This window comes from Labeo rohita, chromosome 24 (genome assembly GCF_022985175.1).
Source record: "Labeo rohita strain BAU-BD-2019 chromosome 24, IGBB_LRoh.1.0, whole genome shotgun sequence".
Lineage (NCBI taxonomy): Eukaryota > Metazoa > Chordata > Actinopteri > Cypriniformes > Cyprinidae > Labeo > Labeo rohita.
In genome coordinates, this window is record NC_066892.1 from 18,282,643 (window position 1) to 18,297,220 (window position 14,578).

Here is a 14,578-nt window from a genome sequence, read left to right on the forward strand (position 1 = left end):
ACTATACAAATACATCTTGTAGATGTAAATGCAGACATCAAATAGACTAAATAGACGTCTCCGTGATGTACGTGTGCGATCAGTGACAAAAATGCGACTACTGTTCCCTGATAGCACACATACATCACGGAGCCGTCTATTTGACGTCTGTATTTACATCTGGAAGATGTATCTTTAATGTTTGCTCATCTGTCCTGATGGCACACGGACATCACAGAGACATCTATTTGATGTCTGCGTTTTTTAGTGTTTGCTCATCTGCAATACGTCTATTGGACATTTTCTAGTAGATGTCTTTAAGATGTTTATGATTTAGAATGTATGTAAAACTGACATCTTACAGATGTCTGTATACAGCAGATGCTTCCCAGATCAAGTGATCTTTAACAGACATCTTGCAGACGTAGGTGTGCTATCTGGGTGCAATACGTTGATAGGATGTTTCCTGTCAGATGTCAAATAGATGTCTATTAGATGTCTTTAAGATGTTTATGATTTAGAATGAATGTAAAACTAACATCTTAAAGACGTCTGTCAGGTGTTTGTATACAGCAGATGCTTTTTAGTTCAAGTGATCTTTAACAGACATCTTGCAGACGTACGTGTCCTATCTGGGTTATTTGTCACCTTTTGACAAACTCAGACTCAAAACTTTACTGGTAAATTAAATGCTGGTTGACTGTTTTGAGCTTATAATTTGAACCATGGCTATCAGTTAATGAATTTACACACACAAATGTTCTAAAATGCAGTGAAACAAATACCCCTAACCAGTGCAGTGAAATGGGGACAAATACCATGAAAACAACACTTTTATTAATGTATTCACTGGTTGTCTTTCTCATTGATTGTACTTAGGTAAAACAATTGTGAGATAACAGATAATGCTTTTTTTATTGAACTTCATTCTCTGTATTGTTGTTCTTAAACCAAAACTATCTATGAAAATGATTACATCTGAGAACATTTCCTTAGATCCTGACCACTGTCTCTCGCTCTCACTGGAATGACACTTGTGATTTGACATTTTCATGTGTTATCAACACTGAACAGTTAAGTCAGATTTGCAAAGTTTAAGAATAAAATCTATAATCTATTGACAAATCAAAAATACAGTTTTCATTAGAACATGTTCCTTTGCTAAATCATCAAAATTTGTGGAGCATTACACTTTTTAATTACCTTGACCGATTACACAGTACAGTGCAATAAATGGAATTCATTAAAAAAGGCATCAAATTAATTTCTGCTTCTGATTTTTTTTCTAATGTAAAAAAAAAAATGTGGCAATGAGTTTATACAACAAGACAAATGAAGAGACACCAGACGTGGTTCCAAATGCATAGGACAGAATCGACAAAAACTGTGAGCCTTCAGAGAACTTTAAATACAACCCTGAATTCAAACTCAAGTTAAAATACTGAATTATTCCTCTCTGATCTGTCAAAATGTATGGTTAGGCACTTGTAAAAATAAGTTACTTCTTCCCCACAGCTTTCATGTTTCTTTGTAGGTATGGCTGGATCATAGTTTTGGGATTGCAGCATTAAGCAAATAAAGCAAAGAGTATATGAACCTTGAGAATAAGTAAACAAATGTAGGGGGGGAATTAAAAAAAAAACAAAAAAAAACAAAAAAAAAACAAGCAAACAGAAGACCCCCTCCAAAATCCTCCAAAGCCAGTTTTCCTTAAGCCCTTCTTGCAAAGAGACATAAAAGTTGGATAGCTTCATGAGCATTCACCATCCTACAAGATCAAGGAGCAGGATGAAGAAGTTGCCATATTGCAAGTTTTTTTTTTTTTTTTTTCAGATAAACAAGAGGGGAAAAGGAAAAGGGGCTACGGACAAACTGTGGGATGGAGAGGAGGGAAAGGAATGATCAGGCTGATTTCAGCCAGGACAGAAGCTGGGACTAGGAGGGGTTTTATGATGACTTCTCCTTCCTCGCTCTGGGGGAATCTGCTCCACTGGCACCAACAGATCCGTTCACACCATTGGCTGTGAAAATACAAACGACAAGATGTTTGACATGTTGCAATAATAGGGTATGGGTTACCATTACTTGACCTTTATGTCACATCACACCACACCACGTTGTATTCATTTTTCATCATTACTGTTTTTGCTATATTTTTGATTAAATAAACGCAGCCTTGTTGAGAATAAGAAACATTTGACCTGTAGTGCATATCCAAGTATCTCCAGTTTCCCCAAAAATGAAAACTGCTGCCATTTACTCACCATCCACTTTTTCCAAAAATAAGTTTCTTTCTTTTGCTGACCACAGAAGATATTTTGCAGAATATTGGTAACCTAAGATTTGACAGCAGCCATTGACTTTCATAGTTTTTTTTTTCTTCCATACTATGGAAGTAAATAGCTACAATCAATGGTTACCAACATTCTTCAAAATATCTTCTTTTTTGTGTTCGGCAGCTAAAAGTAATTCATACAGGCTTGGAACAACTTGATGGTAAATGATGACAAATTTTCATTTTTGGGTGAACTATCCCTTTGATGATTTTGCTTAATAAAACTCTATATTCACTATTCAGTACAACCTCAAGTACTTTATTGCTTAAATGTAGATTCTAGATGTGCTTGAAGTTAAAAAGGGTTATTTAAGGATTAGTTCGCTTCCAGAATAAAATTTTTCCCTATAATTTACTCTTCCCCATATCATCCAAGATGTTCATGTCTTTCTTTCTTCGGTCGAAAAGAAATTAAGGGTGTGTTCACACTTGTTGTTTGGTTCATTTGATCCATACCAAAAGGGAAAATGATACATTTGGTTCTGGTTCGCTTTGCGCTCACATTGGCAGTTTGGACAGGGAACCTTAAAGGAACACTCCACTTTTTTTGAAAATAGGCTCATTGTCCAACTCCCCTAGAGTTAAACAGTTGAGTTTTACCGTTTTCGAATCCATTCAGCTGATCTCTGGGTCTGGCGGTAGCACTTTTAGCATAACTTAGCCTAGATCATTGTATCTGATTAGACCGATAGCATCTCGCTCAAAAATGACCATATATAATGACGACAGTTTTCCTATTTAAAACTTGACTATTCTGTAGTTACATCATGTACTGAGACTGACGTAAAATTAAAAGTTGCGATTTTCTAGGCTGATATGGCTAGGAACTATACTCTCATTCGGCGTAATAATCAAGGAACTTTGCTGCCGTACCATGGGTAATATTATGCAGCGCCTGAAAGTGAACGGCACTAAGTTTGTGTAGATGCAGAGTTTCAGCCAGCAGAGTAATATCATTGTGCCTGCTGCACCCATGGTACGGCAGCAAAGGATTATAACAGGAAAATAAGAGTATAGTTTCTAACCATATTGACCTAGAAAAATCACAGCTTTTCATTTTTCATCCGTCTTTCTCTTTGTACATGATGTAACTACAGAAGAGTCAACTTTTAAATAGGAAAAATATCAAAACTCTTTGGTCATTTTTGAGCGAGTTGCTAACAGTCTAATCTGATTCAATGATCTATGCTAAGCTATGCTAAAAGTCCAGACCCGGAGATCGGCTGAATGGATTCGAAAACGGTAAAACTCAACTGTTTAACTCTAGGGGAGTTGGAAAATGAGCCTATTTTCAAAGAAAGTGGAGATATCGTTTAAGATACCGAACCTAAAGGCATAGTGATACAAACAAAAGGAAAAGGTGATTTTGACTTAAAGCGGTGCTGCGAGTATATGACAAAAATTAGGGCTGTTCAATTCCTGGGTCTGGAATCGATGGGACTCGATTCCAACAACTGAATACTCGCTGTTGTTTTCAATTCCTGTTTTTTTGTTTTGTTTTTTTAGATAAAAGGAACCTGATTTCGCCATGACTGCAGAATATAAAGGTTGTAGAAAGTAGCACTCTCATATGAAACTTTATTTACAAAAATTCTGATGCATTTCTGTAACTCTGATTTTAAATTTGTACCCCTGATTCGTTTTTGAACGTTCATTAAAACGATCTCTCTGAAAGAACCTTTAACCTTTATAGTCACTATTCACAAGCAAGAGGCGAATTAATAGGTGTTTCTCAAACTCAGACGAGCTCAGTACCAACTTGTTTTGATTCGGTTTATTTCAGTGAATTTCGTGAACGTTTGATGGCAAAGCAGCCGAGATATGAGGCCTGCCTTCATAGGATGCAGCCTTCTGTTTGATAGGCATCCATAGGTAAATTTTGTTGAACTAAAATCTGAATACGGGGTCGATTCCAATATTTGGAATTGACTCTCATTTCCCAAGTGGAATCAATTCCCAGCCCACCTTACCTCCTCATTGCTTCATGTTTGCCCTCTGCTCATTTTGTTTTGGATACACCGTTTGTTCCTGTCATGAAATCATGTCGCATAGCATCGCATCTGGTCATTACTTTTTGTTTTTGGTTTGTTTAGTTTGTTTGGTCCGTGTTGCATTCATATTTCATTCAACCACCAGAGTTTGTTTAGAAGCAGTCCGAGACCCATCGGTTTAGCGGTCTCAGTCCACTCGTTTGGTGCGCACCAGGGTTCAGATGGCAGCGCTCATACTTAAATGAACCGCACTAACAGAGCAATTGCACCAGAGTTCATTTTAATCGAACCAAAGATGACAAGTGTGAACACCCCCAAAGTTTTTTTTGAGGAAAACATTCCAGGATTTTTCTCCATATACTGGACTTAAATGGTGCTCAAGGTTAAAATTGCAGTTTCAATGCAGCTTCAAATAGCTCTTCATGATCCCAGCCGAGGAATAAGGGTCTTACCTAGTAAAACAATCAGTCATTTTCTAAAAAAAAAAAAAAAAAATGAATGTACATACTTTTTAACCACAAATGCACCTCTTGCTCTAACTCTGCTTGCATTGGACACTGGAACCAACACACACAGTTAGCTCTAAGTCTGTATACTTCAGTTCAAAAAGGTAGGGTAGGACCAACTCCATCTCATTTTCTCCTCCAACTTCAAAATTGTATTTTTACCTTTTTTTTTTTTTGGTTAAGGGCGTTTGACTTTTTGCGCATTTGCTTTGTAAACACTGGGTCGGAACATTCGCCTACGTCTTGTGTGTAAGCATGTAATATGTAATGTGGAGTTTTTGAAAGATGATTTGTAGTTAAAAAGTATATAAACTTTAATTTTTTTTTTTTTTTAAGAAAATGGCAGGTCGTTTCGCTAGATAAAACTCTTATTCCTCAGATGGGATTGTGTAGAGCCCATGCATTGAAACATTGCAATTTTAACCTTCAATCTGTTGATCCCCACTGAAGTCCATTATATAAAGATTAGAGAAAAACCTTTATTTCTTTTTGACTGAAGAAAGAAAGATATGAACATCTTGGATGACAGGGGGGTAAGTAAATTATCAGGAAATTTTCATTTTGGAAGTAAACTAATCCTTTAAGTGCGATAAGCTACAAAAAAGAACAACTCCTACATGCACTCAAAGCACGCACAATCTCTCAGACAGCATATGATTCAGATATCTTCATGGGCTTATTACGCTTTGATGGTCAAATACACACAAAATTGTCAAAATGCCATTTTGGCAAGTACATTCTGTAAACGCTTATGTCTTAAGTGAATGTAAACAGTTGGGAGAAATCAGATGCATGTCCGTATATTGGTAAAATGAAGTGACAGCAGCCTTTAAAATGACTCATATCATCAGTCATATCGCCCACCCTAATCGGAACAGTGGAATAGCGTGTGGTATTTAAATAAACATCTACACCGATTTTAAGTGGGCAATACTGACCTTTCTTCGATTTGCTCTTAGAAGAGGACGATTTCTTCTTTAAGCTCGGAGTCTGTGCTTGTTCTCTCCATCGTCGCAGCTGGAAGTTGATAAATTTCCACATCATAAAAGCCTGAGTGCTGCATATTGCAGTCAGGACGGTCACCCTGAGAGAAACAAGAGTACCATTACAAACAACTCCAACAATAATAAAGCAAAGGTCCTCGTTGCTTTTCCATCATCTGGTGTTTAAATGAATCACGTCCATCCAAAAGCCTCTCACTTTCAGTAGAAAAGCTTTTACAATGTGATTACATATTAGGCATATTATGAGTTGAGACTTTTTGATGGCTGACTGGAAATTTTGGGCTACTATAGCAAATTTTTTATATTTGATGCCAAGGTGGGTTATTTTTGGCTACTCTGTAGTTTTATACTGAAAACCAAACACTTCAAAACTAAACTGTGCAAATCAGATTTGGACAGCGCTGCACATACCACAAAACCAGCATGGTGCAAACCATTTGAGAATTTACTACTTCAAAGCTCTACAGAAATTGAAACGTGTCACATGACAAGGCACTTGGTTTATAATAAGGTGCTAAAAATCGCTTCTTGAAAAATGAAATCAAAATAGCAATTGCTGAAAAGCAACCCAAAATGCTTTAAAAGGATGGTTTACTTTCTGACCCTCCCTAGACAGCAATGCAACTGATGTTCAAGGAAACATACCCAGAAAAGTAGTAAGGATATTGTTAAAATAGTCTATGTGACAACAGTAGTTCATACTCTTTGTCAACAAAAAGTATTCTTATAGCTTCTTAAAGTTAAAGTTGAACCACTGATGTCACATGGACTATTTTAACTATTTCCTTACTACCTTTCTGCACCTTGAACTTGTCAGTTGCGTTGCTGTCTATTCATGGTCAGAAATTTCATTGAAAATATCTTAATTTGTGTTTTGAAGATGAACAAGGTTTGAAACAACATGAGAGTGAGTAATTAATGACAGTATTTTCATTTTTAGGTGAACTATCCCTTTAAGACACTTTCATGATTAATCTCAATTATTCCTTCCTTTCCTTTGCAAGATGAAGGAATAACACAATATGAATATCACCCTGCTTACCGAACAAAAAGGACATTAAATCTTCCCTCTGCGAGGTTCACACCCCGTTTCTCTGTTCCGGCCAGCCCAAGGCCCACAGTGAGAACAGACAGGGAAAGAGTCAACAACCGGCCCAACACAAACAGAACAGCCCACACTGTAAACCTGTTAACATACACAAAATGCTTCATAATGGTCAAACATTCTTTCCGGAGCTTCAAATGCAGAAATGTGCTAATATTCAGTTTCCTGTGCACAAATCATTACAGGTGTTTATTAACTGGAATTGGTCTGTGTAATCAATAGCACTCACCCAGTCTGCCTCTCTTCATTGCTGAAGTAAATGAGTCGGGATACATGGAAGAGGAGCTCAACAAAGTAATGCAGAACCAGCAACACCAGGCCCAATCGGTTCAGACTGGAAAACACATTATTAATGGTTTAAACATGAGTTCACTTCCAGAACAAAAAAAAAAATCCTGATTAAAGGGGTCATCGGATGCCCATTTTCCACAAGTTGATAAGATTCTTTGGTTAAAGATTCTCAATGGTTGTGTAAAACAACACCCTTTTTACCTTGCCAAAATCAGCTCTGCAAAAATCATCTCATTCTAAGGGGTTGTTCCTTTAAATGCAAATGATCTCTGCTCGCCCCGCCCCTCTCTACACTCTGTGGAGTGACGAGCCTGTTTACTTTAGCCACATTTAGCCATTTAGCTACCTAGCACGTTATTAGGAAAGATAATTGCAGAGATTCATAAAAAAAACCTTAGACCCACTTCTGCTGTAAGTGAAGCTGGATCACGAATGATTTGCACGAACATAGACGCATATATGTAGATCGGGAGGCGCATTCCCTTCGCAAACAAACGTAATCCACTGCATCTTCAGCTGCTCAGATGTCGGGAGTAAATTATTACATCCAGCAACACAACACCTCAATCACTCAATCGGAGATATTCTTGTCTAACTTACATCCCTGCTCCAGCATCGAAACAATGGCGGTCGGACTGTTACAGCTGATCTGAGGTAAGACGCTCATGTCAATCAGCTATCGTGGGAGCGGCCTCTGTCTGTGTGACTTCAAGAATGGCTTGATTTGAAAAAGGGTATATTATTTTTACAGATTAATTAAAGGGGCCATTGGATGCTAAATTCACTTTTACATGCTGTCTGAACATTAATGTGTGTTGGCAGTGTATGTAAAAATCTACCCTGTAATGGTAAAAATCCATGCAGTGATTTTTAATTAATCTGTAAAAATAATATCCCCTTTTTTAAAACCGTGGGTGTGACGGTTTTTAAAACCGTCACACCCACGGTAAAGTAAACTTCACAGAGAGAGGCGGGGTGAGCAGAGCTCATTAACATTTAAAGCAACCTCAACCAGAACAGGATGATTTTTGCAGAGCTGATTTCGGCAAGGTAAAAAGGGTGTTGTTTTACACAACCATTGAGAATTTTAAACCAAAGTATATTATACACTTTTTATTAAGACCCTAAAGAATCATATCAACTTGTGGAAAATGGGCATCCGATGACCCCTTTAAAAACCACTGCATGGATTTTTATAATTATAGGGTTGATTTGTACATACACTGCCAACACACATTAATGTTCATACAACATGTAAAACTGAACTTTGCATCCGATGACCCCTTTAATTAATCACCCAATGTCATCCAACATGTTAATGTCTTTCTTTCTTCAGTTGAAAATAAAGGTTTTTGAGGAAAGCATGCCAGAATTTTTCTCTATATAGTGGACCTCAATCGGAGACAGCGGGCTAAAGGTCCAAAGTGCAGTTTCAATGCAGCTTCAAAGGGCTCTACACACTCCCAGCCAAGGATTAAGGGTCTTATCTAGTGAAACAATCAGTCATTTTCTAAAAAAAAAAAAAATATATATAACCACAAATGCTCATCTTGCACAAAAATCTCCATCTCATTTTCTCCTTCCAAAATCAGTTTACCTTTTTTGGTAAAGGCCGTATGACTATCTCTGCATGTTTGGTTTGTAAACACTGGGTCAGTACTTTAACCTACGTCATGCGTGACCTTTCCAATGCAGTTGCGTAATGTCTGCAGTCAAACTAGTGCAAGATGAGCATTTGTAGCTAAAAAGTATACAAACTGTAATTTTTTTAGAAAACAATCAATCGTTTCACTAGATAAGACCCTTATTTCTTGGCTGGGATCATGTAGAGCCCTTTGAAGCTGCATTAAAACTGCAATTTGGACCTTCAAACCATTGATCCCCATTGAAGTCCACTATATGGAGAAAATCCTAGAATGTTTTCCTCAAAAACTTCAATTTCTTTTTGACTGAGGAAAGAAAGACATGAACATCTTGGATGAAATGGGGGTGAGTAAGTTATGAGGAAATTTTTATTCTGGTGAAGCGAACTAATCCTTTAAAATGGCATGAAAACATGATCTGAGGGAGTTTTTAGTGAGTAATCAGCTTGGCGAAATTTAAAGTAAATCTCTGTGTCTGTGACCAATATTTACTGAGCTTTGATGACTGATGATTTGAAAAATTTCAAAAATACTTTTTCAGCCTCTACATTTTTGAACAAAAATATGTGCCCTGACAACTGTTTTTGATGATTAATAAATGTACCAATTGCTTACTTCAGAACATAGGCTCCTGTGATGTGGACCAGGTAAAGGCTTATATAAACAAGCTGACGAGGAATATCCTCCTGAAAAATAAAACAAAATTTATTAAAACATCCAAATGAACACTATTCCCTAAAACAGCTTCATAATACTATACTATCAAAGTGTATGTGTATCCAAAAATGGCCACAGTCTATTGTCACATCTTAAGTGAATTTCCGCAAAGTAAAAGTGTGGTAAACACAAAGCCTCTGGAAAGGGAAATCAGTCCAGTCACAATAGCAGGATGCATGAATATGGTTTTCAGTGCATGTCGTGCATCCTCAAACACTTTGTTAACTTACTTTCTTGACCTTCTGGAAATACAGCTCAGGGATAGCATGAAGCCAGTAACCAAGCTGACAGATGTAGTAGAACTTCAACTGGAACCTAAAACAAGACAAACAACTTCTTTAGCTTCTGCACGACTCATGGAAGTTGAACATCAATGATAATTGCATTTGCAAGCTGTGTGTTACATACAGTACGGTCTACAAAAATCAGAAGAGAGAATTACAGGTAGACTAATGCAAGATAATTTGATCAAAAGCCTTGAGAAATCTTTTGAACGTCCTTCTTGATGCGAACCAGCCTGGCAGATCAGTTTACTTCCATGAGTCGTAGATGCAACTTACGAGTGCTCACGAAGCATTTCGGCAGATGTGACGACGGTAAGATGGAATATGAACCACTTTTTCTTCATTAATCAATATATTTCATAATTTTAAATGTAAACACGCTATGCATATTCAACACAGACAGCTGTACTTACGGCATAAGGGTGTGCGGGTAACCCTCCCACAGGCTGACAGGGTTAGACAGGAGGTTTTCCTTTAGATTAAGCAGAATAAGTCTTTTAGACACCATTATAAACACTGACCAGCACACAAGCTCGTATTTATATGAAGCAGAGTAGTGACGCTCTTACAGAAACAAGAATGCTGGCTCCCCAGAGGCAGGAGAAGAGGTAGAAGGCACTCAGCTGACCCGACTCATTAAACTTGCTGTGCTTGGTTTTGGAGAAGTGCATCTTCCTGTTGATTTTCTGTAAAGTCGTGGAGTCAAATAAATGGCAAACAAATCAAAACATTTAGTTGTGTTAACAGTGTTGCACTAAAAAAACTACAAAGATGCATGTTGCATGAACATTTATGGGCAAACGTTAGTTGTTTCAGCAAAAACGTTAAAAGTTTATTCAGCTAATACAGAATACTTACATCCAGCACGTATTCCTGAATAATGGCGTGCATGATAATGGCAACTAACATGTAGAAGAAGACAGTGGCTATATCTTTCAGACCGTAATGGAAGTAATTCACCGCCGTTTCCTCCGGACCTCCTAAAATCCATGATACAAACAAAGCATGAGCATGAAAATGATAATGCTGTGTTATTAAATCCTAAATTTCAGGATTGCACTCTTCTTCTAACTTCTCGATTTAAAGGGACAGTTCACCCAAAAATTATAATTCTGTCATTAATTATTCACTCAAATCAGAGGACCTTCGTTCATCTTCGGAACACAAATTAAGATATTTTTGATCAAATCCAAGAGCTTTCTTACAGGCTTAGAATGACACAAAGACTATTTTAATTTTGAGGTGAACTAACCTTTGAAGTATAGACAGAACTGATTTGTTTTGACAAACTCGAACAGCAAGATAATGAATAACAGAACCAACGCACTTGATTTTACACCTCACTTTGGAAGTGAGCATTATTCTTATGAAATAAAAGGAGATGGTGTTGTTTTTTTAATTATCAAAGCTTGTTTTGATAAACAATCACAGTACGTGTCAGTGGCGTCAATTCATTAGTAGAGCTGTTAGACGAAAACTTGTTGGAACAAAACATCTTGATAATGTTGAGGTGTTTTAATTATAAAAAAAATAATGTAACAGAAAATATTGAAAACATAAAAAATAATTCATACAAAAAAAAACAAAAAACAACAACACATATTTACCATTTGCTGGAATCGTTACATTGTATTGCACAGTTATGAACAAAACCGCTACCTTCGACGTAATCTACAGAAGAAGAAATATAAAAACGCAATTAATACACAAATAATAGTTCATCTTAAAATGAAAATCTATCATTACAGAATGGCAGACAGACTCTTAGCATTTAATTGCATTGTATGTAAAATAAGGTTTACAATGCAAATGGTGTTAGAAAATAAGCCATGCAGATTTCAAGCAACATGAGGGTGAGTAAATGATAGATTTGTGTAAATTTGTAAATGATGTCACTAAAAAGTACATAAAGCAATTTTAATACTTTCTCATCAAACACAATTCATCAAGATATTATCATGTATAGATGAGTATACTCTCATTTTAGTGCTGTCAAACAATTAAATCGCATCGAGTTTACATAAAACGTGTGCGTACACTGCAAAAAATGCTTTTCTTACTTAGATTTTTTTGTCTTGTTTCCAGCCAAAATATCTTAAAATTCCTAAATCAATAAGGATTTTCTAGACAAGCAAAAATTATTGTCGTTTTCAGAAAAAAGACATCAAATTTAAGTGAGTTTTTGCTTAGAACAAGCAAAATAATCTGCCAATGGGGTAAAAAAAATAATCTTATTTCAAGATAAAAACAAGATTATTTTGCTTACCCCACTGGCAGATTATTTGCTTGTTTCAAGCAAAAACAGATTTGTTTTTTCAGAAAACAAGACAATAATTTTCGCTTGTCTAGAAAATCCTTCTTGATTTAAGAATTTTTAGATATTTTGGCTGGAAACAAGACAAAAAAAATCTAAGTAAGAATTTTTTGCAGTGTCCTGTATATATTTGTATATATCACAACACACATACAGTTTATATACTGAAAATATTTACATGCATGTTTATACTCGTATAATTTATATTATATATAAATATATTTAATATGTAAATGTATGTTTGGATGCGATTAATCGCTTGATAGCACTAAATAGTTTACTTAAATCTGGATTGGAATGCCCATTAAGACAAAAAAATATGTTCCAGTGGTGTAAACTCCATTTCCCATGATGCACCAGCACTGGCGCTAATATTTAGCAAACTATCGTCCAAATCTAACCGTTGTGCAAACTCGCATTCCTAACAAGTGCTGAGAGTGTAAAACCATAATGTTGTTATCAGTAAAAATCATTTTGGTAGTAAAAATCGTGACCCTGCTGCCGCCGAGCACCGGTGACAGCGCTCAGTCATTCTCCGATTGCCACGTAACACTTCATTTGCGCGTAAAAGTATCAGAGCAGCTACAATGTTACGTAATCATCTTTCCAAATCAATTCTGTTATTCCGTTCAGCATTCATTAAATGTGCTAAATTCGCACGCGTGATTTTTTTTTAATCTCGCGGGTTTAAAAGTTCCTTTAATCGCTTCATAGGGAATTCCTCTCTCGCTCTCATGCATCATGTCTCTGTGAATCAAAATTCCCAACTCTTTGAATGCAATAAGCTATTAGCACCCGTAAATCCCGAGCACATATGAATGATAAATATGCAAGCGGGTTAAAAATGATGCACGTTAAAAATAAAACCAAAAAGTAACAGTTCTTTCAGCAGTTAAAGGAAGTGAAAGGGACGAGACTATGACAGAACACCAAATACCCGTTAGATTCCTTATAGAAAGCAGCAAAAGACAAACGCCGATTTGTCATCTTTGACTCATCTTCGTCTTAAATCTCTAAGAGTGAATGAATTCATTCAAAAGTGGATTCTTACCTCAAACATAAGACCCAGCAAAAACACCATAGCAACACAAGACACAATATCCGCATGGTTCTGGATCACAAACTCGTGGCTGAGCACCGGCGGGTTCTTGTTGTTCTTTTTTCGGATTCCCATCTTGAAGGATGTTGAGAGAACTTTGGTGAGTGTGAGTGAGGAACACGTCTTCACTATTGTTATCTGGCAGGCACGTCAGTCTTAACGCCTACTTCTGTCTTTCTTCTTCCTCAGCCTTTTTTAATTTAAGGGACGTTGTACAGTTACAAAACATGCAGTAGCGCCATCTGTTGGATTGGAGTAAAGTAGACGTTGTATGCATGTTGAGGTCAACGGCCCTTTTTAGTGAACAGAAAGGTGGATACAAACAGCCTGTATTTGTGTATAGAGGGTTTACACTTACATCAATGTTTGGTCAGTGACACGGATGCGCGGCCATATTGGATATACTCAGATGTAAACAACAGCATTGATTGTGGGTACATCTCATGTCCGTGAAGTATATTTTTAACATATTTTCATCAATATAAAGCCCCAATGCTTCATCTACTGGTACACAATTGTATTGTCGCACTGCTGTATGTTGAAAAAGTCATATCTTTTGTTCAAAAATGATGTTCATATCACATACAACCCTGGTATTCAGATGTTTTTGTAAAGTTGCTCATTCCACTCTGCATTTAAGCATAAAAATGACTTCAAATATAAATTAATAGTTTTGGGTGTACGCTTCAAAAACAATAAGTGTTTATTGTGATATAACTTGTTTTATTTGTGTCTGAAAAACTGTTGTCAACTAAGTTACCCACTAGAAAACCCCCCTCAGAAAGGAATGGTTTGTCTCATTCTTGCATAATTTGCACAGTATGGTGATATTTCCTCTAGAAGCACATGGAAGAAACCTAATATTGGTTAAACTAGCAAACCTGTGTCAAGAGTGGGTTAATTGACTGTCAACAGTGTTACATACGCATTATTGCAGCAAATTTTAACAAGGCAATTTAACTAAAACTTATATTTTGTTTATTAAAATATATTTCTAAACATACCATATGCTCAGTAGTTCTAATCTTCTATGTTGAGCATAGGCCCAAAACACAAAAAGTGTCAACTAAGTTACCTGTCAACTGTGTTACCCAGTAAAGGTAATATGGTGGACAGCAGCAAACATAGATGGTATTTTATGCACATATTTCTTACAGATCACCTTTATTTATATAGCACTTTATACAATATAGATTGTTTCAAAGCAGCTATGTAAGGTCATGTTTGGGTTTTTGGGAAACAAGAAAACTTTTTTCTTCACATTGTCAAATTCTAAATGTACCCCTAATCATAGAATGACCCGACTGCAT

General features: G+C 36.5%; 1 protein-coding gene across 1 annotated transcript; it reads right to left on the bottom strand.

The window, feature by feature from the left end:
* Positions 1-794: 794 nt before the first annotated feature.
* Positions 795-13,452, bottom strand: tram1 (translocation associated membrane protein 1). Its single transcript, XM_051098735.1, has 11 exons — positions 13,221-13,452; positions 11,463-11,526; positions 10,714-10,835; positions 10,425-10,541; positions 10,269-10,327; positions 9,802-9,886; positions 9,470-9,540; positions 7,150-7,254; positions 6,858-7,001; positions 5,750-5,895; positions 795-2,000 (listed from the first exon to the last, which is right to left on the bottom strand). Exons 1-11 carry the CDS (start codon positions 13,341-13,343, stop codon positions 1,927-1,929), a joined length of 1,110 nt encoding a protein of 369 aa, XP_050954692.1. The 5' UTR covers positions 13,344-13,452; the 3' UTR covers positions 795-1,926.
* Positions 13,453-14,578: the final 1,126 nt, after the last annotated feature.

What these genes read in the sequence shown, in the direction of transcription:
- tram1 (XM_051098735.1), bottom strand. Translation starts at nt 13,343, where the DNA reads ATGGGAATCCGAAAAAAGAACAACAAGAACCCGCCGGTGCTCAGCCAC. An exon ending in TGTAACGATTCCAGCAAATG is followed by an intron (nt 10,836 to 11,462) that starts GTAAATATGTGT and finishes CATGGATTTTAG; the next exon opens with GAGGTCCGGAGGAAACGGCG. An exon ending in AATGAAGAGAGGCAGACTGG is followed by an intron (nt 7,002 to 7,149) that starts GTGAGTGCTATT and finishes GTATGTTAACAG; the next exon opens with GTTTACAGTGTGGGCTGTTC.